The following is a 22,979-nucleotide window of genomic DNA, read 5'->3' as shown; positions in this document are numbered from 1 at the left end:
AATTACTTCCCTTTTGAACTCTCCTGTGTCTTACATGAGCAAATACGATCGATTTTTTTCTACCTTATCGATTTTCGTAATTTTTTAATATAATCATCTTAAAAAAAACACAGGGAATACGTAGACACCATTGTTTTCATGTGAAATTCAGTTTTACGATTTCTGAAAATTTCGTTCTGATAGTGTAAAAGCACTTTAAAGAAAAAAGAAGCTATAAATCTTTTCCTGGCTTACTTTCCTCAACAGTGCAAGGTCAATGGACCATAAATGTGTAACGTATCTCTAGAACATAAAACAGTGGAGAATCACTACCATTGAGTAGAACAGACAAGGAAGGAAATTTGGCTTGATAGAATTTATAGGTAGATGACACTAATGTTATATAACCAGTTCCTGATGGAAGGGTCTCACCACTTCACAAATGCAGTCAAGGAATAGAAGCCAAGATTGCTAAGTGGTTCCTTCTACAGATGGATTGAGCTGTGGACCTACGGAACACAAAAAGATCAAGTCTTTTATTCAAACGTTCAAAGCCATAAATAAATAAATGGTTTCGAGTTTTTTGTCAAAGATGAGATTAACTAAAAATTGTGGGTCATTGATTAAAATTGGGATTTGATTTGAAGAATTTCAAATGATCCAATATTAATCAAGGAAACCAGAACTTAGCACCCTCACCCATTTTGATACTGGGAAGGGATAAAAAGCTTTAATCAAAGATGTCAAATTAAATCTATTGGCAAATAAAAAATAAAAGTGCAACAAGTCATGTCGAAGATATATCATCTAGATACCATTGAAATGGTTTTGTTCAAGGCGACTGGATATGATAGACATTGTATCTCTTGCAGAAACATGGCTCGAAAAAGTCATTCTAATGAATAGAAAAAAAAAAAAGCGACCGATACATACGTTTGCCGAATCCAGTGGAGACCATGAATTGGTTGTGGGGCATCTAAACTTCTGTTGATGTTCATAAAGCAGTTCAAGCGAGATGTAATTCCAGCACTGCATTGAACTGTGGTCGTTTGTAGATGAACCATCCTGTAGAGCGTAACAACTGAAAAGGACAACTTTAAAACCATGTCGGGTACAACTCAAGCTTTCAGAAAGACCTCTTTTGGAAGAAACTATTACTCAGAATGACGTGCATTACTTTTTCTTTTAAATCTCTAAATGAGTTAACTAAAAAGGTTAATCAATTTGTAATTAATACTTATTGTAAAGTTACCCCCCCCCCCCATATTCTTATGGGTTGATTTCAATGAGAAATCGACTGAAACTGTCTTTCCTTCTCATCAAATCTTTCTTGGGAGTTCATATACTAAATCCATTGCTCTTTCTGCCTCTTGTAAATATTGGTTCTTTCAATTGTTCCAAACATTTTCTCAGACGAGCGGTTTAATGTATGGAGTAGTGTTGTCATATTTGGCATGGCGAATCTGTTTAACTTGGAGGGTTTTTGATGCAGAAACATCTAATTTGATTGCTTCCTCTATCACAGTTGAGGTTACTAATCTCCGTCTTTTTTATAAATTTGTTGCCCCAATGGTCTCCATCAATTTGTTTTAATAGCTCAGCATAATGCAGCTTTTTTCCAAAAAGTTTTCAAATAATCTGCGATAAATATGCTGCAATAGCACAAACATTCCATTAAAAATGGAGAGAATTCAAAGTTGGATTGTAATGCTTTTTATGTACAAAAAACTGAAACCTAATACTAGAACTGCTTCAAAATGAAATTGCAACATTTCTTTGCCATCATTGGAGATTAACACCGGCTAAATCGCCTCTATCCGCCTCTCCAAAATATGCAAGTCTTATTTTTAGGCAATTACATATTAACACACTGAAAAACTTGTCAAAAATAATATTAATTTAATAAAAATTTAGATGTAAAATAATCTAGGATTTTAATTCCATTCAAAAGTTTTAGAGCAGTTAAACTTTTTTTTTTTTTTTTTTTTTTTTTTTTTTAGGATGATTATGTGTGGTTTTAAAATGATTTGTATTATAGGGGTGCCACTCGGACTTAGTGGTAGGGTTAAAGGATTTTTTTTTTTTTTGAGCTGAAACTTGTCACTTCGATTAAAGGTTAATAGTGCAAGTTCAAGGGAGGCACTTATAGGAGGTGGGCTTTGTCTGTCATCTTTTTCAAATAAAAAAAAAAAAAAAAAAAAAAAAAAAAATGGGGAGGGGGGGGGATTTTTTTTTTTTTTTTCCACATTAAATTTACATGAAAAAATACCCCCCTCTTTTTAAGGGCATTTACACATAATCGCCTAAAAGTAGAATTTAGTTTTTAATTAGCAGTTATGAAGTCATTTATTACAAGTTGGAACGTTAAGTATATTTGCAAACCAAAATTTCTTGAAGGAAATTCCATAAAAGAATCAAAAACTGCATTAATTTTAAATAATGTTATTTTGAGGGGAAAAATTTCACATAACTTGTTGATTTCAAACAAAGGCAACAACAGCAGCTACTGCTGCTGCTTAAGCACTACTTGTTTAATCGTTTACTTTCGTTGAAAATGTTTTTATTGGGGGGGGGGGGGGGGGGGGCTATTTAGAAGCATTTTGTACCGAAAGAGAAATCAACACTTTTTCTTCTTTAAAATTATAATACAATCAATTCACTCAGTACTTGGGGTATAAAACATTCGGGGAAGGGGTTGAAAGTTTTATTTTTCTTAAAAATAATAAAAAAATCATTTTATACTCTGACTATGAGTAAGATTGATGCTAATTGTTTTCCAAATTTTATGAGAAAATTTCTAAGGGAATGGTAGTGAGCTCCTAAACACTGCAGGGGTTAAAAAATCTGAAAGATGGCGGTTACATAGCGTTATCAAAAAAAAAAAAAAAAAAGAAAAAAAAAAAAAAAAGGTAATTTGAGGATTTATAAAAAATGTTTTGGTTTCTGGATTATTTTAGTAGAATTACCTTGAAATCTCCAAAGCAGTTTTAATGGGCATTTCATAATGTGAAAAATAGTTAATAGGATTGAAAATTATAAAATTAAATTTTTGTTCTTGCCCATAATCCCCGCCCCATATATTTATAAAAAAAAAAAAATCTGTACAATGTACCTGTAATAAAAAACTTTTCAAACTTGCGAGATGCATGTCGTAATGTTCACAAATTCTCATTAACCGCTTACAAATGATTGATCAACTTATGGGATATTTGGAATATGATATTTTCGTAAAGCCACGGAAATTATTTTTTTTTAATATAAGGAAAATTCTGGACTTAACCCATAAATTTAAGCAATGAAAATAATGAATAAAAGAATCTGATTTTTTTTTTTTGTTGTTGTTCATTACTTATGATTGATGTAGTTGACACACGGTGAAGCTCTTCATGCTTATCGAAGACTTCCTGTGGAAACGAGTTGCAAATGATTTGATAATCACAAGTTTGGGAGGGAAAGAAGAAGAAAAAAAAAGAGAAGAGAAAGAGAAAGAGAAAAAAAACACACACAACTCAAATGCAATAACACTTATTAAAAGCCAATATCGTGAACCTAACCGGGAATAAGTATTCTATATAAATTCATTTTAATACGATGTTTGAAAAGGAATTTTAAAAACTAATTGTTAGTTTCTTATGAATCTCAAGGGATTGAGGAAATTTGTAACATAACCATACAGCCTACATGTAGGAAACGAGATTGGTTTGCTCATTTTTGCAATTTGCTGCATTTATAAAAAATATTAGCAAAAACACCCGCGCTTTGTAACGGACTTTGCTGTACGCTCGAATACAGCAAAGACCCAACCTTAAAAAATGGTGTGCACCATCCCTAGGGACAATCATCATCAGTCCAGTGATGTGGACTGTAGGAGAGTTATATACACAGGAACGCTACTATTTTTTTTTTATTATATATATATATATATATATATTTGATTAAAAGTGAAGATTTATAATTTTAGTGAATAATTAAGATCGTCAGTGACAGATGAGAATTTTTCTGAAAAAAAAAAAAAAAAAAAATTTTTTACATTTTGTTAATATCAAAATCAATATTTGAAAATATTGTTTCAAATTATGTGATGGAATTAGATTTATTAATTCCAAGTATTTGATGGAAGTGGGGAATAAAAAAAAAAAAATATATAATCGACAAAAACTTTGGATTAAAATTAATGTATAGATCTTTAGGTAACACTAAATTGAAGATACAAGAAGAAACTGCATATATAACTGAAACCGAACCAATAGACATTGGATTCCTTGTAACAAAATTTTAGGTAAAGAATTTGTTTACCTTGATGGACAATCGCCTAGAAATTTTGTTGTGATTTATAAAAAAATAAAAATAAAAAGTCTTCATCACTCCACTCAGTTGGTGCCAGAAAAGGCATCTGGCCTCTGAAAATTAGGCTTCAAATTCAATTCAAGCAAATCACTTCAAAATGAACTCGGCCACATTTCCGATTGTGCAATTTAAATGCAAGATCTGCTGAGTTTCTGGAAAATTCTGGACAGAAATAGACCATAGGTCAGCTTGGAAGTCAATTGTTTTTTTTTTTAAAAAAGCAACCCAACACATGCTGACGTATAAAACAGACGTTAAATGGAATATGGTGATAAGAAGCAACAATGGCTAAAACAAATGCTTTTCATGATTTGAAATTCTATCAAACTTTTCTCATGATGACAAATGTTAAAAACAAAAGGAAAAGTCTAAGTTTTATTTTTCTTTGCGAGGGAGAGATGATAAGAACAGCATTGAATTGTTAAAATTTCAAATCAAAATGAGGGAACGTCAAAAATAAGTCCAGCAATTGAGCAGATAGGTAAGCCGTGTTTAATTGAGAAAGTTGATAAACATTTACTTCCTGTCCTGTATTAAGCAACGTATTGTTTACAATTAACGAGAGAAGCGATCAGTGTATTGAAAGAAAATGAACACGATAGAAAACTAAAATATTTTACCAATTTAAAGCAGGTTTTCAATTGGTTAACCACTTTTGGGAAACCATAAACTGGATATGCTGATATTACTGACATCAAAAAATTCATGTTCAGCTTTTGAAGGAGACAATATTTAATATACTACATAATCACATCAACACTAGTTATCGTTAGATCAAAGTTAAACAACATTAAGTCCGGCTAATATTAGATGGATGACCATTTCAAAATACCAGGTGTTGTGTAACATCTTTCTATGACAAAGGTATACATGCAGTCGAGGACAGTTTGCGAACGCGAAATTCCCTTGAGAATTTCATTCTATGTAGGAAACGGGTTTAGACCATATTACTAGATGAAGATGTTCAAATTTTTCATTACTATTAGAAAATGGTAAATTCGCCTTTTAGAGTTAAGAGAAACATTTGAGATTTCTAATGAACTTTTTTTCATAAATACAATTGTTTTTAGATCTATTTTTACTTGTGAATCGAGAATAAACAGGTGCAAAATATGGAATTCATCGAAGCCTAAACACTGAAAGATTACCTCATTTAACTAAAAACCTACAAACATCAGTGAACGCATACATTACGAAGCATACTTGGCTAACCTTCATGTTTGATTAAAGGCTATACGAGTGCTTCATAAAAAATAAAGAAATGGCAAGGCTTTTCTTGGACAATGGTTGCTTTTCTGGTACTGTTAATATAATAGTTAAAGGTAGAATGAATAAAAAAAAAAGATTTATCATTCTTATAAGCAGACGAATCAATGGTGCAATCTTAGGACACATACCCAACTAAAGACTTGATTGTTCAAGTGAATGAAATGCTCATACAGTCATCCGTCTTTCATATTACAGCAATGATTGACTGTACTTGCCTTAACTTACACTTAAAGATTGGTGATATCATGAAACTGCAGTTTAATAAAGCTCTATCCAATAGAATAAAGCTATATCTTGTCTATCCAACGTTGAGTAACTTTGCTCAAGACTGCCATAATTAGGGCCATAAGGTTGTAGGCCATAGAAGCTCAAGCCAACGCTAAGTAGCATTGCATCGAACATAAGATATCGAAACATGTTTCATTCTGTTTGAAAGAACGCTTGTTATAATTGCAAAATGCAGAGTTTAACATCAGAGAAATGCAACTAGATCAGAACAAGAAAATGGCAAGCATGTATACCCCCACATGGTGCAAGATTGCAAAAATATTTCACGGTCATTTTAGAGTTTTAACTAAAGTTAACCGAGAGAAAGAAAAGGAGAACAATCTAATAGAGTAAGCAAAGAAAAAAGTTTCCGCAAAATCGATTTTTAGTGGAAATCAGAAGCAGGTTGGATTAAGTGGGGGGAGGGGGAAAACAGTAAAAACAATAGAAATAATAGAACATAAACAGGGATACGCGAGTATACAAGGGGTAAGTAAGCAGTTGGAAGCAGGAACATAATGGTAGCGTCCATGAAAAGCTATCAACCATGTTGAGAGAGAGAGAGAGAGAGAGAGAGGAAGGGGAGAGAAATTCTAAAAGGCATCGTGGGGTTTTAAAGAGTTTTTTCACTTCCACCTCCAAAAGCGAAAAGAAACAGTTTTGATAAGATGGAAACTTTTTTCTTTTGAGTGGAGCAATAATTTTTAAAAGACTTCAAATTGTTGGTTCACAGGTTTCCATGTCAGAACAACAATGGTTGCAAAATCCAAAAGATTTTCTTGTTTAGAAAAAAAATTGCAACAATTCAAATATAAAGCTTCCACTTATGCAACATTTTCTGGCTAAGAAAAAAAAAACAAAAAAAACTTAAGTTTCCTTTGTGTTTCCAAACCAAAGAAAGCATTTTCTGGTTCTTATTCACAATTCAACCTAATTATAAAATAAAAAATAAAAAAAAATAAAAAATCTTTATTATGTACATACCAGTTACAGAACAAAAATGTTATATTCAAGAAATTACACAAGTTGATCAAGTAGTTTTTTTATTTATTTTTTTTTTAATATAAAAGAAATTTTTTTTAAAAATGATTTTAAAGTGAGGTGAAATCAGTAGCATTACAAGACTGATCTTGCAAGTTTAAATTATTGTGGACTTATCCGTCCTTGTTTTTATTTGAAGATGGCGATGTGAGAGCCAATTTTTCCTATCCATAATTTGATTTTCTTAGTTAAAAAATAAAACTAATTTGTGATTTTTAAATTTTTTATTTTTAAATTAAGTTGAATTAGAATAAAAACCCATTTTTTCCGGCATGCCACGATATCAATCAAATATGAAACCTCTTGCAAAAAGGATAACTATAGAAAGTTTGAAAATTTTGCTCAAGATTAAGGAGGGAAGAAAAAAAAAAATCAATGATAAAAACGCCACCAAACACTTTTATATAATATTTAAATCATTTTAAGTATTCTTCAACCTAAAAAGTAATTAGAGGAAAAAAAAAATAACTCAAGCGAATCCTTTTAAATTGAATTTAACCAAAGTTTAGAAATATCACATAAAATACGGAATGATGATCTCATTGAATTTGGTGGCTTAAAAAATTAAGATATTTTAGATATTTTATTTTTTTATCTGTCCAAATCCATATTTCTTGATCTGCTACACCAATTAACAAAGCCAATATATACAAGTTCGGTTGAGTGGAAAGAAATCCAATAGTGCTCGAAGATTCTATAAAAGCAATGTTTATTAATTTTACAGAAGTTTAATAGATGTGTGTAAGAGTTCATAATTAACAGTAAATAAAGAAAACTAAAAAGTTTGCTAGATATATTTAAAAAAATTGTTACACACACAAAATTACACAGCAAAATTTTTAATCTAAATGTTATACACTAGAAATATGAACAGAGAAACATGCTGTATTAAAGAATTATGCTTTAAGTATCCAGAGCTGATTAGGAAACACCAAAATCCTTTTTAAAAAAGACATGCAAGTATTGGTAATTTATTTTTTGGCAGTGAAAATTATTTGCTACATATAAAAAAAATTGTTAGACAAACCCGAATTGAAATTTTGTTCAAATTATATAGTGAAATGAGATTCCTCTATTTTGAACAAAAACATTGAGGAAAAAAAAAAAAGAAAAAAAAGGTAAGAGGTAGAAGAAATGCGGTTCCTTGCTACAATCCATATTGTGCCAAAATTGCTTTTATTATTTAAAAAGTACATTTAAAAAAAAATTGAACAAACAAACAATACGTCCTGTCCAGATTTGGTCACAAATAATTGCACATCTTCGAATAGTCTTCAACAATAAGAAACACAAATTTGTATTTAAAGAAACTCAATGTCGTATCTTTAGAAATGTTTATTTAAGAGTCATCGAAAACTATCAGAAACGTCATAATAAATAAAGAAATTATAAAAAAATTGGTTGTGTTTCACCAAGCAACAGAAAACATAATTAGCATTTAGTGACTAAATCTTTTACAATTTTCAAATTGTTCTCAGCTAAATTTAAATTATTTTATTCTTTGATTTTCTAGTAGTTAATCTAAATTAAAAAAAGAATGGACCCCCCCCCCCTGCACTCCCGGCAAGATTCATCAAAGTAAAAATTCAAAGACATGATTAGAACTGAAGGGGATTTTTTTTTTTTTAAAGACAGAAATTAGAATTCACAGAAAAAAAAAAAAAGTATATTTATTTCGAAAATTTTTCTGCATGATTTTTTTTCCAGGAGGAAAGCAAATCTAAACTTGTCGGGTTCAGTCGAGAGAAGGGGCAGGGAAGAAAGATACACCTGTGAAAAGATTGGAACCCCAAGAAGCGTAGACAATAGTTTTCATCTCCCAAACCTTCAGATTTTTCATAAATAAGGGAGTAATTTAATTTCTTGAATATTAAAACAGATTAAGAACATGTCTGTAGTGGGAGTTGGCAATGTTAATACACATGTACTTATTCTGTAAAAGATAGAGAGAGAGAGGGGAGCTTCTTGTTCTTCCAAAAGTGAACTTGCGAGGCCATCCGTGCAACACACAAAGACGAATATGATGGAGAATAGAGTGAAGATGTACTCTCCATATTTAGGGGGATTTAAAAGAAAGAAAAAAAAAAAACCTGTAGTCGCTGTTCCCTCAAAAGAGAGTAAATAAACACTTCGGTTAAGTTCTGCTAAAATTGGCAGTTGGAATTTAATCTTCAGAATTCATGGCAACATACAAAAATGCATTATTCCACGGTAACATCAGTTTTGCCAGCGAATGCTTTAGGTATATTGAAAAGAAAAAGAGAAAAAAAAAAAAAAAAACCCTCCTCCATCATTCTGGAGGAAAAGAGGGAGGAGGAAAAGAACGAATTTGGTGGGATTGTGGTGGAAGGAATACGCGAGAGATTTTCTCGTATTCCTACAAACATCCAAAATGAGACATAATTATTAGACAGGACTTTATTAACTGGAAAACGAATTCGGGGTCAATGAGGACAAGGTGTAGCAAGCACAAATTTGATCCATAAGAAATCACCCAATTAAGAAAAGAAAAAGCCTAAAAATATGCAGGAGTTTCTTCTGGTTTCGTGTAAACAGAAACAAAACGTTTTCGATTGGATTGAATATAATTGATTTAAGAATCGATTTCAATAATCATTACAAAAAAAAAAATTGAAAACATTCTGACCAAGCTTTAATTTGTTGACTCCAAAGAAAATTTTAACTGGCATAAAATAGGCAAAGTTTAATTTTATTTAATATTTATAATATAATATGTACGTATACTTATGGAAAGGGTGGTTAGGGGTGAAAAATAAGAAAAGAGCTTACCTAACAAATTCCTTCAAGAAAGAAACTTTTTGTCAACATTTAGTTATTCTTTGCCTAACACAGAAGAGGGGAAGGGGCACAAAAAGTCTTGACATTGTTCATCGCTAGCAACGCTTCAGTAACACCAATTTGGATGAAAAATGCAGGAGGGGGGGGGGAGAGAAGAAGAAAAAGGCATGATTTTTTTTCTTTTAATTTTCACACCAATAAAGTGATTGGACAACAGCACATGGAGAAAGGAACATTTATTTTGTAGTCTTAAAGAGTGCATCATTCCAGAGGTTTAATATTATCATCATCATGAACCTTTAAAAGAGAGGAAGTGGCAAGCCACAAGGCCCAATTCTATTTTTTTTTTGTTTTGTTTTTAATAATTGGGCCACACAACTTGTTCGCACATGCTGCAACACAAAACAACACTTGGATATGTTCAATGATACGGCTAAATCTAGCTAGAATAGCAGTCTCTGGATGGCCTGAATGCAGCACATCATTGTAGTACAAGGTTGCACCACAATAATTTTAAACACTACAGCTGGCTAAAGACAAAGTAGTGTGCGATGAGCACAACAAGACTGCCACACTGGCAAGACCATTGCATCTCACCATGATACAATGGCACCTTAACTGGAGTGATTGGAATCAGTAACCATCTGTAGGGGAGGGTGGGGGAACGGGGGTAGTCCACCAAGCAGAACCTTATTAAAATAGGAATAAAAAAAAGGGAGGGGGGCATTTTAAAGAATGTTGTACATAGAAATTATTTTTTTTCTTTCTCCCTTCCTTCAAGCTAGCAAATAGCCCATGGTGTTGATCCTTGAGAAGAGCGTGTGTGCATGCACGTGCATACATCTACACAGACAAGATATGCACAGTACATTGTCAGTGCATGCAGAACTTGTGTATAGAGTACACACCCATACATATCAACATGGATTAAAAAAAAAAAAAAAAATTTTGAATCTTGCTTTAACATCCTTCCATCTTGAGCAACTGTTAAGTGATAGTGTCGCTAATATAAGTTTTTGTTTTGTTTTCTGATAGAAATGGATTCCTAAATTAAATAGTTGCTAATAGAATGTCATCTGTTGATGTCACGAGAGGAAGCGGCACCAACAAAGTTTAGAAAGCCTCAGCAAAGATCTTCAGCATTTTTTTTTTTGTTTGTCAGCATCAGATTGGCTCACACAGAAGAACTAGAGAATGAGAAGAGGAGGACGTCTTGAGCTTGGTAGATAAGTAGTAACAGTAGACGTGATGATGGTTGTTAGTACATGACCAAATGAGGTTCTGAAGGCTGCGCGGTCAGACACTTCTCAGTTATTGTCACCTCCGTCGCCACCTTCTTCTTCTGCACCTTGCGCATCAGACGTCCACAGCTGGAACGAGGAAAGAAACGCACTTAGGACGACAAGGAGAGGATTCTTTTCAAATTAAGAATACACTTTCTAAAAGGTTATACTTGAATAAAACCATCCAATAAAATTGTGTGACCACTACATGGTTTGCACATTTTTTTTTTTTTACTCAGAATCGTGAAAGCGCAAATTAAAACAAATCGTAAAATCCCATTTAAAATTTATCATGAAACAAGTCAAGTCTATCAAAAATTTGGAAGGATTTAAAAAAACTATTGACTAGAAAATTACACTGCAAAGTTTTTAGCAAATGCTGATGTATTAAAAATTTCAATATTTTGGAAGCTATTTCCATTCAATCATTTTGCAACTACAGATTACAACAAAATTAGTTTTATAACCATTTGGTTGAAGTAAAATTGTAAGTCTGCACAACAGAATAAACTATTTCAGGTAACAATTTTAATTTACGAACATCAAGTACCAGATAAGCAGTCATTTAAAAAAAAATTAACACGAATAAGCATATAAGAATATATGGAGTCAAACTAAAGTTGACATGTTAGCATCTGCACAGGAGGAAAGTTCTATTAAATGTTTAAAAGTTAACTAAAATAAAAAGCAAATGCCAAACTTACTGTTAAATTGTCCCTCAAAAGCTGCATTATCAATGTACTATCCTTGTAAGATTCTTCATTCAATTGATCTAATTCAGCAATTGCATCATCAAAAGCCTGAAAAACAGAATCCACATTTTTAAAGTAATTTCACAAGCATCATAAGTAAATTCAACATGTATTTTTTTAATCATTCAAACTACTGTTCTTATCTTGTGTTTTTATCAGGTTTCAGTCGATGTAACCTCTGTCTTCAAATATATTTTGTTCAACTCTAGAATAAACACAGAATTTCTAACAGAACCCTTTATTTAATCCATGGCAGTAGCAGGCTCTCGTTCTGTTAGCCATGAGTGGGTAGAAGTCCTAAGTAATTTGCAATTGTATTTTGAAGATTGCAATTGTTGAAGAATGCAACTTAGAATTGAATTTTACCAAATACTTCATCCACTATGCCATGGGTCCTTGTGAACAGCAGTTTGAATAGTCTAAATATGAATGAGCAATCGTCATTTCATAAATTCAGAAACACATACTACACATTCATTACTTGTTTACTTCCTGCAATTTTGTTTGGACAATTTTAAAAGTTGTATTTCCAATAAGACACTGACATTTTGAGACTTGGTGAAATTTCAAAAAAAGAAAAAAAAAAAAAGGCTTCTTTCACACATTATCATTTGTTAAAAATACAATTTGAAAACATTGTACGCACAGGGTTGCAGGTGCATTTTGATTAGCAAATTTCAACCAATCCTTCATTGCAAAGTTTTGATTTTAGCAATTACATATCAAACTATTTTGATATTGCTTAAAATAAAACAATTTGTGAGAAAGCAAATAATGAATTACTTTAAAGGAATTTTAAAGTCATCTCTAAAGTTTTACGGTAGTTGAATGTGATACAATCATGTAGTTTGCCAGGAAACAATTCCATAACATGTTGCAGATAAGGAGTTCTGAAAAGAAACTGTTCATTGAAAGTCTGCTTAATGCTCAGCACATGGAAATAAATTCTTTGTAGCCATGTTAAAACAAGTTCTTATGATAGTCTTTAATGAAGACACTAGTGATTGAAACTGGTCAATTCTTGTTCTGTATAATGAATAAAGATTAGCAATGCCCTACCCCACTATCATGTCTATACTAATAATGCAACAACAGTGCTGGCACAATGCGACAATAGTGGGTTGGATTTCCATGAGAATTTGTTTTTACTTTTTTGTTTCGTAAAAATTGCTGTTTGATAAGTTCTGTTAATTACAACATTACTTTAAAATCATTCATATTTTTTTATAACAATTTGGTTCAATTAATAATTTCATGACAAACTTTAAATTATCAATTAGTAAATAATTTCTGGTTAAAATTAAAGTTCACAGGCAAAAATTGGTTCATCTCTAGTTTTAAACTAATATTTCTAGATTAGGTTCTTTTCCACACGCATACACGTGTGTACGCAGTTATTTTTTTTCTAATTAAAACAAGAAAAAAAAAAAAAAAAAAAAAAACAAAAAAACCCTGGAACATTTCATGTGTACCACCAACGCTTTTGATTTATCAATCAGGTGAAAAAGTGAATTAACATACTAAAGACAGGCATGTTAAATCAGTGTGTGTATATATATATATATATATATATATATATATATACACACACACACACACACACACACACACACAGAATTTAAAGTTTTTTTTTGGTTGACAGGTGAATACATTACGGATGTAGAGAAGCTCATCTGAAAATTAGTTCAATTAATACCAAGTTCAAATGATAATTATTATTTCACAATTATACTTAGAATAGAAAATTTTTTTTTATAAGTCAGATTAAAGAGAAAATAAAATCTCCAAGGCAACAACACCAGGTAGGACCAACAAGTATGCAATATGTAACTGTATTTCCCTTATCTTGTTTTGAAGTCTTGTAATTTTTTTTTTTTTTTTTTTAGTATATATATATATATATATATATATATATATAAAAAAATTTGAATTTAAATATCCGTGGAGTTTCTTAGTTCTTACAACTTTTAAATTTATCAAAAATTGCTATTTTCTTTATATGTTAAAATAAAAACACCAAGTCTTGTAAAAATTATCAATTCACGCACATGTCCACTTCCTTCAACATAATTGGTCACATTTTTGTTGATTAGCCAATAAAAAATACTTGAAATATGAATAAAAGTCAAAATGGCAATCAGTAAATATGTTTACTGTTCTTTGATGAGCAGTATCGTTTTCTCAGAGAAAAAGATCCTTTTACCTATGATATATCAGTAATAGTCAGAATTAAATATTAAAATAGATTGGAACTTTTAAGGCAGAGTCAGAATTTAAAGTAAATGTTATAGGAAGCTATATAAAAAAATGATAAAATTTAGAACAAGCCGTGTGTACATGGTCCCCCTCTGGTGCTGCATGCGAGATCATGCCACAAAAAATAAAGAAATGATGAATGTGAGGAGGTGCAAAGGGCCAATGTTGCCTTCAGTTTTGCCAAGTTTCAGAAAAATCTATTGGATAGGGCATAAAGTGTTATTTTTTTTTTTTACAATTTGGAGGCATTTGTGACTCCTTTTGAGCTCCAAAAACCAAATCCCAGTGAAAAAAAAATAAAAATAAATAAATATTGGACAAATCATTTAGTTTCAAGACATATTTGAATTCAGTATCATGGAAAACCACTATATAGACATACATATCAAGATTTTGAGTAATATGAAAAAAAAAGCTCCAAAAAGGCATGTTTTTTTAACCCTAAAAGTCCCAAACCTCTTGAGCCCCTGGGGATACAACGGGAAGTTTTGCAAAAAATTTTTTTTAGTGCATACATTTATTTAATAAAATACAATTTGTAGCAAAATTACAGGATAAACTAATGGACGGTTATCTGGCAATCATCCGGACTACCGAACGCCACTGAAAACATAGGTCTCTCTCAGATAAATCGGGGTACCAACATACAAATTGTAGTGTATATCTGTTCAACAAGTTTAGTGCGTGCATCACACAGACAGCAATAAAAAGCAAATGGAGGGTTTTACTTTATAATTTATAAAAACAGACATTTCAATAAGGAACAAGAATATACAGAGGGGTTCTTATGGATTCCAAGGAAATGCTAGATGCACCTTGAAAGGGTGGAAAGATTAAATATATATTTCCTCATTCAGAACTAAACATTAAGTCTTACTGTTACGTTGCCAAGGCTTCAGGTTTGAATGGAGGAAATGAGTGTCAGGTAGGGGTCAACAGGTGACCTCAGTAAAAACTAAAGTTAGTGAAATCATGCAACTTCCTGGGGAGAGATACTTTTTCCTGGTAACACACCAAGCAGAGTAAGACGCTAACAGTGGCCACTCCTCATTTAGCTCCATTAAAAGGGGAGCAAATTTTATAGCCATCTGTATTTATCCAACACACAACAACCCACTTGCATAGTGTTTAATCGCTTTCTGGTTTTCCTGTGACTATCCATTCTATGGAAGAAATCTTACATAAAAATGACTTGTGAAATATTTGGAATGTTAAGATGAACCTGCGTTCACAACGATGGGGCATCGTAACAATGCTTTTTTTTTGTCGATAATTATAAATATCTATGTGTTTTGTTAATTTATCAAGATGGCTAGATATAAATGTACCACTAATCATAAGATTTAAACCTGGTACTTCAATCCAAAAATATCTTCTACCTGTGTTTTTTTTTTTTCATTCTCCAATTTATTTTGTTCAAACTGGTGGTGATGCAAGACATTTACCTGCGATCTCATACATTCCACAGATGAGAGATCTTTCAAGATTTTAACCATTGCTTACATCTCTCTTACACGTGTTATATTTGCCAGGTAGTTTTTAAAATTCTTTGAGGAGTCCAGTTGCTCCTATATTACTGGAACTATGGAAATCTTCCTCGGGAATTTTGCAATATAATAATTTAGTTAGCTTTTCATAGTTCCCCTACTGACCACTCTTCCTTTGAAAGGAGCTTTTAAATATTTATAATACATATTTTTCAATATCTGTAACGTGACAGTTACGCTCGAACCGTGTTTGTCACTCTCGAAAAGGAACAAAACAAAAGCGGTACTTCTGCACTTTAGTGCCCGTTTTCCCAGGAGTCGCACTCGGCAATACCCGCCGAAAAACGGAAAATGCTGGATTATAACGCAAAGTATAAAAAAATCAGAAAGAAACAAAAACAAACCTACCGTAAGAATCAAACATTTAACTGTTTTATGATTTTTTTAGGCAATTGTTTTTTTTGGGGATGGGGAGGAGGAGGAGGGGGGGAATAGGTTATTTTTTTTATTTTATTTTATTTTTTTTTTTTTAAATTAAAGTTTTGGGCAGTCGATGACAACTGTGGTTTTTGTATTTTTTTTTTTTTTTTTTACAGAAAAAAAAAAAAAAAAATAAAAAAAATAAATCCTTTAATATGCAATGTGTATTTTTTTTTTTAACAGAAAAACGGTTTCTGATTTACAGTCTAGGATTGTAACAAGAAAATCCTCCTTCTCAGAAGGGTCGTATCCTCTTAAGACACAAAGCAGTTTAACGACCCTCCCGACATTGTTTTCATCTATTGAAAACAGACTCGTCAACTTCCACTGGGCCTCCGATCTGCCGGGGATACCTAAGGAAATAGTCTTTCCAGTCGGTGAGAGTGTGATCCAACCAGATATCACACTCTCGTCCTAGGTCTTTGTGTGTTGCCATTTTGAACGCCCACAAATATATAATTTGTCTAATCGTAGATAGCATGGAGATGGGACCTCTTGAAAAAGGTGCCATGGCGCAAGGATGTCCATTGTCCGCAGTGGCCATTAGTGCACCGCCAGCCAAAACCGTCGTTTATGTTATGTTTCTTCATGATGCACTTTCGCCTACATGTTTTGCATCTCTTCATTGCTAGCCACTGGTTTTCCTGACAAAAAAGCGAGGACGCTTTCTTTTCTCTTCCAGTTTTTAACGTCTGCTAGTTGGCGTATCTTTTGGATTGCTCCTTATAATCAGACGTTTTCATTTTCCGCTGGGTGTTGCCAAGCGTGAGTCATGGCAAAATGGGCACTAAAGTGCAGAAGTACCACAAAAATAAACCTTACTGCTTTCCTTTAACACAAGTCGTTTATTACCGTTTTTTTTTCTTTCTCCTCATCTCGACACCAGATTAAAAGTCTATTGTTGCAACTATGGGGCCACATGTCCACCTCACTTGACTTGTGTTTTTCTTTCTGCTCCACTACATGCCTGCCATAGACAGCCATTTCTCGTTTTTGACTTTACCCATCCATTTTCAACCGCACTTTTTCTTCTCCCAACCACATGGTGTCCTTTTTTCATATCATACATGGCCTAATTTGCATATGTGCTTTTTTTCGGTAAGCCAGCTGTTACATATCTACAAACGTTTCATTTTAATCAAGGATAATCAGTAAGGGCTAGATAAAACTGTATCATTAGTTGCATGATTCCTAATCTTGAATTTAAAATCTGACAATTCATTGACAATGAAATTTTTTTTTTCTATTTTCTGTCGGACTTTTTTTTTTTTTTTTTTTTTTTCCAAATTGATCCTAAGAATGAGATAACACTAAGACATGGAAATACAAGTTTATCTGTTCATTTTACGATGTTTTTCCAAAGACAAAATTTGATTTTTCATTATTTAAACAATTCTGCTTCATCCTATCAACTGCCATAGTCACTGATCAAAACAACATAAGCAATAAAAAAAGTGATTAAATAAAAATAAAGTGATACTCACTAGTTTTGCTAAGCTACAAGCCTTATCTGGTGCATTTAGGATTTCATAATAAAATACAGAGAAATTAAGTGCCAGACCGAGCCGGATCGGATGTGTTGGTTGCATTTGATGTTTGGCAATTTCCCATGCTTCTGAATATGCCTCCTGTGAGTTTTCTATATCATCTATCCAAAAAGACAAAAGGGGCAAAAAAAAAAAAAAAAAAAAAAAAAAACCCCGAAAAAGAAAAAAAAAAAGAAAGCATTAAAAAATATGAAGAAATACATTTTATAAATTAATAAATTTTCAGATAATTGAAAGCTTTGTTTAGGAAAAAAAACAAAAAAACTATCAAATCGAAAATAGAGGGGAGGGGGATGACAACGACAAAGATGAAGAATTACCTTTTCTTTCATCGCCTTGGGCAACTTCAGCAAGATACCGGTAATAGTCCCCTTTCATCTTCAAATAAAATACTTTGCTTTCTGTAGCAGTGGCGTTTGGTATCAAAAAGTCATCCAGAAGACCCTATAAAAAAAATTAAATACTTGAAGTAAATGTAAACAGTCAGCATAAAAAAGGCCACCTTCTTTGTGGAGTATAAAAATGTTGAACTAATTGAAAGGATAAAGAGAGAGGATAGAAAGGATAAAGAGAGAGAGAGAGAGGATAGAAAGGATAAAGAGAGAGAGAGAGAGGATAGAAAGGATAAAGAGAGAGAGAGAGGATAGAAAGGATAAAGAGAGAGAGAGAGGATAGAAAGGATAAAGAGAGAGAGAGAGGATAGAAAGGATAAAGAGAGAGAGAGAGGATAGAAAGGATAAAGAGAGAGAGAGAGGATAGAAAGGATAAAGAGAGAGAGAGAGGATAGAAAGGATAAAGAGAGAGAGAGAGGATAGAAAGGATAAAGAGGATAGAAAGGATAAAGAGGATAGAAAGGATAAAGAGGATAGAAAGGATAAAGAGGATAGAAAGGATAAAGAGGATAGAAAGGATAAAGAGGATAGAAAGGATAAAGAGGATAGAAAGGATAAAGAGGATAGAAAGGATAAAGAGGATAGAAAGGATAAAGAGGATAGAAAGGATAAAGAGGATAGAAAGGATAAAGAGAGAGAGAGAGGATAAAGAGAGAGAGAGAGAGGATAGAAAGGATAAAGAGAGAGAGAGAGGATAGAAAGGATAAAGAGAGAGAGAGAGGATAGAAAGGATAAAGAGAGAGAGAGAGGATAGAAAGGATAAAGAGAGAGAGAGAGGATAGAAAGGATAAAGAGAGAGAGAGAGGATAGAAAGGATAAAGAGAGAGAGAGAGGATAGAAAGGATAAAGAGAGAGAGAGAGGATAGAAAGGATAAAGAGAGAGAGAGAGGATAGAAAGGATAAAGAGAGAGAGAGAGGATAGAAAGGATAAAGAGAGAGAGAGAGGATAGAAAGGATAAAGAGAGAGAGAGAGGATAGAAAGGATAAAGAGAGAGAGAGAGGATAGAAAGGATAAAGAGAGAGAGAGAGGATAGAAAGGATAAAGAGAGAGAGAGAGGATAGAAAGGATAAAGAGAGAGAGAGAGGATAGAAAGGATAAAGAGAGAGAGAGAGGATAGAAAGGATAAAGAGAGAGAGAGAGGATAGAAAGGATAAAGAGAGAGAGAGAGGATAGAAAGGATAAAGAGAGAGAGAGAGGATAGAAAGGATAAAGAGAGAGAGAGAGGATAGAAAGGATAAAGAGAGAGAGAGAGGATAGAAAGGATAAAGAGAGAGAGAGAGAGGATAGAAAGGATAAAGAGAGAGAGAGAGAGGATAGAAAGGATAAAGAGAGAGAGAGAGGATAGAAAGGATAAAGAGAGAGAGAGAGGATAGAAAGGATAAAGAGAGAGAGAGAGGATAGAAAGGATAAAGAGAGAGAGAGAGGATAGAAAGGATAAAGAGAGAGAGAGAGGATAGAAAGGATAAAGAGAGAGAGAGAGGATAGAAAGGATAAAGAGAGAGAGAGAGGATAGAAAGGATAAAGAGAGAGAGAGAGGATAGAAAGGATAAAGAGAGAGAGAGAGGATAGAAAGGATAAAGAGAGAGAGAGAGGATAGAAAGGATAAAGAGAGAGAGAGAGGATAGAAAGGATAAAGAGAGAGAGAGAGGATAGAAAGGATAAAGAGAGAGAGAGAGGATAGAAAGGATAAAGAGAGAGAGAGAGGATAGAAAGGATAAAGAGAGAGAGAGAGGATAGAAAGGATAAAGAGAGAGAGAGAGGATAGAAAGGATAAAGAGAGAGAGAGAGGATAGAAAGGATAAAGAGAGAGAGAGAGGATAGAAAGGATAAAGAGAGAGAGAGAGAGGATAGAAAGGATAAAGAGAGAGAGAGAGAGGATAGAAAGGATAAAGAGAGAGAGAGAGAGGATAGAAAGGATAAAGAGAGAGAGAGAGAGGATAGAAAGGATAAAGAGAGAGAGAGAGAGGATAGAAAGGATAAAGAGAGAGAGAGAGAGGATAGAAAGGATAAAGAGAGAGAGAGAGGATAGAAAGGATAAAGAGAGAGAGAGAGGATAGAAAGGATAAAGAGAGAGAGAGAGGATAGAAAGGATAAAGAGAGAGAGAGAGGATAGAAAGGATAAAGAGAGAGAGAGAGGATAGAAAGGATAAAGAGAGAGAGAGGATAGAAAGGATAAAGAGAGAGAGAGGATAGAAAGGATAAAGAGAGAGAGAGGATAGAAAGGATAAAGAGAGAGAGAGAGGATAGAAAGGATAAAGAGAGAGAGAGGATAGAGGATAAAGAGAGAGAGAGGATAGAAAGGATAAAGAGAGAGAGAGAGGATAGAAAGGATAAAGAGAGAGAGAGAGGATAGAAAGGATAAAGAGAGAGAGAGAGGATAGAAAGGATAAAGAGAGAAAGAAAGAGTGGAAATTCAGAATTTCATACAGATGAAAGGAAACGGAAAGTAAAGTCAAAACGACTTCGGAGTTGGAGGGGCGCATGAAATGAAAGTAGTTGGCATTAGAGACGGGAGGGGGGGGGGGGGGTTGAAACGAAAGAGACCGGCAGAAGAGGAGGAGGAGGAGAGTGAGGGCTTGGCGAACTGTTGCCGCCGCCGCCGCCCACTCTATGAGGCATGTTTCTTTGTAGAATAATCCCAGACTACACAGTTTTGTAGACATTTATAGAAATAGTTGTACGGAGCTGTACCTTTTTTTTTATTTTTTTTATTTTATTATTATTGCGTTTCACTATAAAATATTTTAATCAAACAGGCAATCAGAAAACCATTAACCGATGTGACAGACTGAAATAAATGCTTATTTTTAATCGACATTTTTTTCTCATCGAACTACTAATCAGCATAACAATAAGTTCGATCACACGTGAATGTTTTTTGTAATTTTTAAGCAAAAACATTTTAAAAGCGACGACGGTCAAATTAGGAATTGTTAAAAACCTTTAAACCTTTGAAGCTTTAATTTTTTGATTTCAAAAGAAAAACAAGAAATAAATTTAGAAAAAAAAAAAAAAAAAAAATGAAGGTCAACATTTGTATAATTTTTCAAAGATTTTGCATAAATTTTAAAAGAATTTTGAAAATGTTTTGTTTTTCAAGATATCTTTTTTTTTTTTTTGTAGAAATATAGAAAATACAAAGACCAAAGGTATTTGAATTATTTCAGCAATGAATGACAATGTTAAAAATTGCAAATCAAACTTTAATGGAACATGGATGGCTATATTGAACTTCTCAGCTTTAAGACAACTGCCATTTAAACATCTTAAAATTCGTTAGTTTTATAGCAATTTCATTTAATTACCAAACAATGCCATGATACAATATACCTGAACCAAATTCAAGACAATATTTCACTGGCAGCCATATTAAAGCTAAAAACTTCAATATTGCAGCGTAAATTAATACAGAAACTGCAAACTTTATCAAATTAACTTAATTTGGGTACTGATGCACTTATGTTACCGTACTGAAATAACATTTAGAAAGCCATTCTTAACATGGAAATGGTGTGTTGTAACTATTCTGTACTTTCACCTAACAATGAAATAAGATTGTGACACTTGACAACACTAAAAAAAAAAAAAAAAAAGTACGGTAGCAAATGCATAAGCACCCTTAGTTTTTCTGTTTATGACAAAAATTATAATTGCAAGACGTTGCATCTATATTATTTGCGCTATTTTAAATATTTTCACGTTAAATTCAATTTTTAGATATTTTGTTTATTAAATTATTAGCTGAAAGTAGGGAAATAGTTGCAGAGCACTCTCCCGATGGTAAGAATGGCTTTCTAAACATTATTTCGGAAAGGGTACATAAGTAAGGTTACCATGCTTCGATAATAGTTTAGAAAACCATTCTTAACATGAGGGGGAAGGCGTTTTATAATTATTCCGTACTTTCATCTAACAATTTAATAAAAAAATATCGTAAAACTAGAATTTAACTTGAAAATACTATTTAAAAAATAGCATGGTAACATAAGTGCATAAGCACCACAAAATGCACAAATGCTAAAAATAAATATAAGGAATTTAATTTAAAAAATAAAGAATTTCCACCCCTTTTTCAATTTATTTTTTCTTTCATTTTTGATCGACATATTTTTTATTCACCATCAACAACAAATATCGAATTTACATCGATTAAAGACTGGGTGTAGTTTTAAATGTATTAATTAAATACAAATATTGTCTTTTTTTTTTTCTTGTTTAATAACGTTATTAAATTCGACACGAGTTTTCATTTTATAAATAAAAATGGAAACAGTATTCAACTAGTCGAGTTACATTCAGCAACGATTTCAACAGAAAACACAGTAGAAACCCTAAATACTGCTAGAATCATGCATTCCTTAAACATTCCTAAAGGTTTATTTAAAAAAAAAAAAATCCTCGTAGATTAATTTAACAAAATAGACGCATATGTAGATTTTAGGTTTAACAAACGGAGATGAATAAACGCGGAAGAAAAGATTAAATGGTCATTGAAAGCGTGCGATTTTTAACTTGGACATATTGAAAAAAAAAAAAAAAAAAAAAAAAGGTAACTTTTTTTAAGACATATCTTACCAATACTTCCTTACAAATGGCTTGCAGCTCCTGTTCAACCTTTTCCCTGTACTGCTTAGCCATCATAAGTTTCCTCTCGCAATTTTCCGCCTTCGATTCAATACTGGAGATAACTCTCCACGATGACCGGCGCGCTCCGACGACATTTTTGTAAGCGACTGATAGCAGATTCCGTTCTTCGTTGTTCAATTCTCCTCCATTTTCAGTCACCTTTTTCATAGCCACGGCCATGTCATCGTAACGTTCGGCCTGCTCGGCTAATTTAGCCTTGGCCACTAAATCCTCCTTGGGGCTGGTAGACTGTTCTGTCATTTTTCCAACAAACGTAAGAGCAAGTGAAAATTCAAAGATATATCAAACGAATTTTAAGGTTAAACTTCCACCTTTTAGCAAGATGGCGGACACCCAGGACCAATCACTTAGAAGAGTGACATCATTTATTAATGCGCCGGGTAAAATTTGTAACACGAATAAAATGTTATAATTTCTACAAGTCGAATGTAA

The 22,979-nt window shown here is 32.7% G+C and overlaps 1 protein-coding gene across 2 annotated transcripts; it reads right to left on the bottom strand.

Moving 5' to 3' along the window:
- Positions 1-8,038: 8,038 nt before the first annotated feature.
- LOC145294122 (14-3-3 protein zeta-like) lies at positions 8,039-22,787 on the bottom strand. 2 transcript variants are annotated; one of them, XM_080141225.1, is made up of 5 exons: positions 22,476-22,787; positions 17,828-17,951; positions 17,445-17,608; positions 11,690-11,785; positions 8,039-11,072 (listed from the first exon to the last, which is right to left on the bottom strand). In XM_080141225.1, exons 1-5 carry the CDS (start codon positions 22,785-22,787, stop codon positions 11,010-11,012), a joined length of 759 nt encoding a protein of 252 aa, XP_079997351.1. In that variant the 3' UTR covers positions 8,039-11,009. The 2 variants fall into 2 exon arrangements, with proteins under 2 accessions (XP_079997351.1, XP_079997352.1); XM_080141226.1 differs by having other exon boundaries at positions 17,445-17,599.
- Between the last annotated feature and the right edge of the window lie 192 nt (positions 22,788-22,979).

This window comes from Euprymna scolopes, chromosome 15 (genome assembly GCF_053919585.1).
Source record: "Euprymna scolopes isolate OS-2025 chromosome 15, ASM5391958v1, whole genome shotgun sequence".
NCBI classification, from domain to species: domain Eukaryota; kingdom Metazoa; phylum Mollusca; class Cephalopoda; order Sepiida; family Sepiolidae; genus Euprymna; species Euprymna scolopes.
This window is presented reverse-complemented; position numbering and strand designations above follow the sequence as displayed.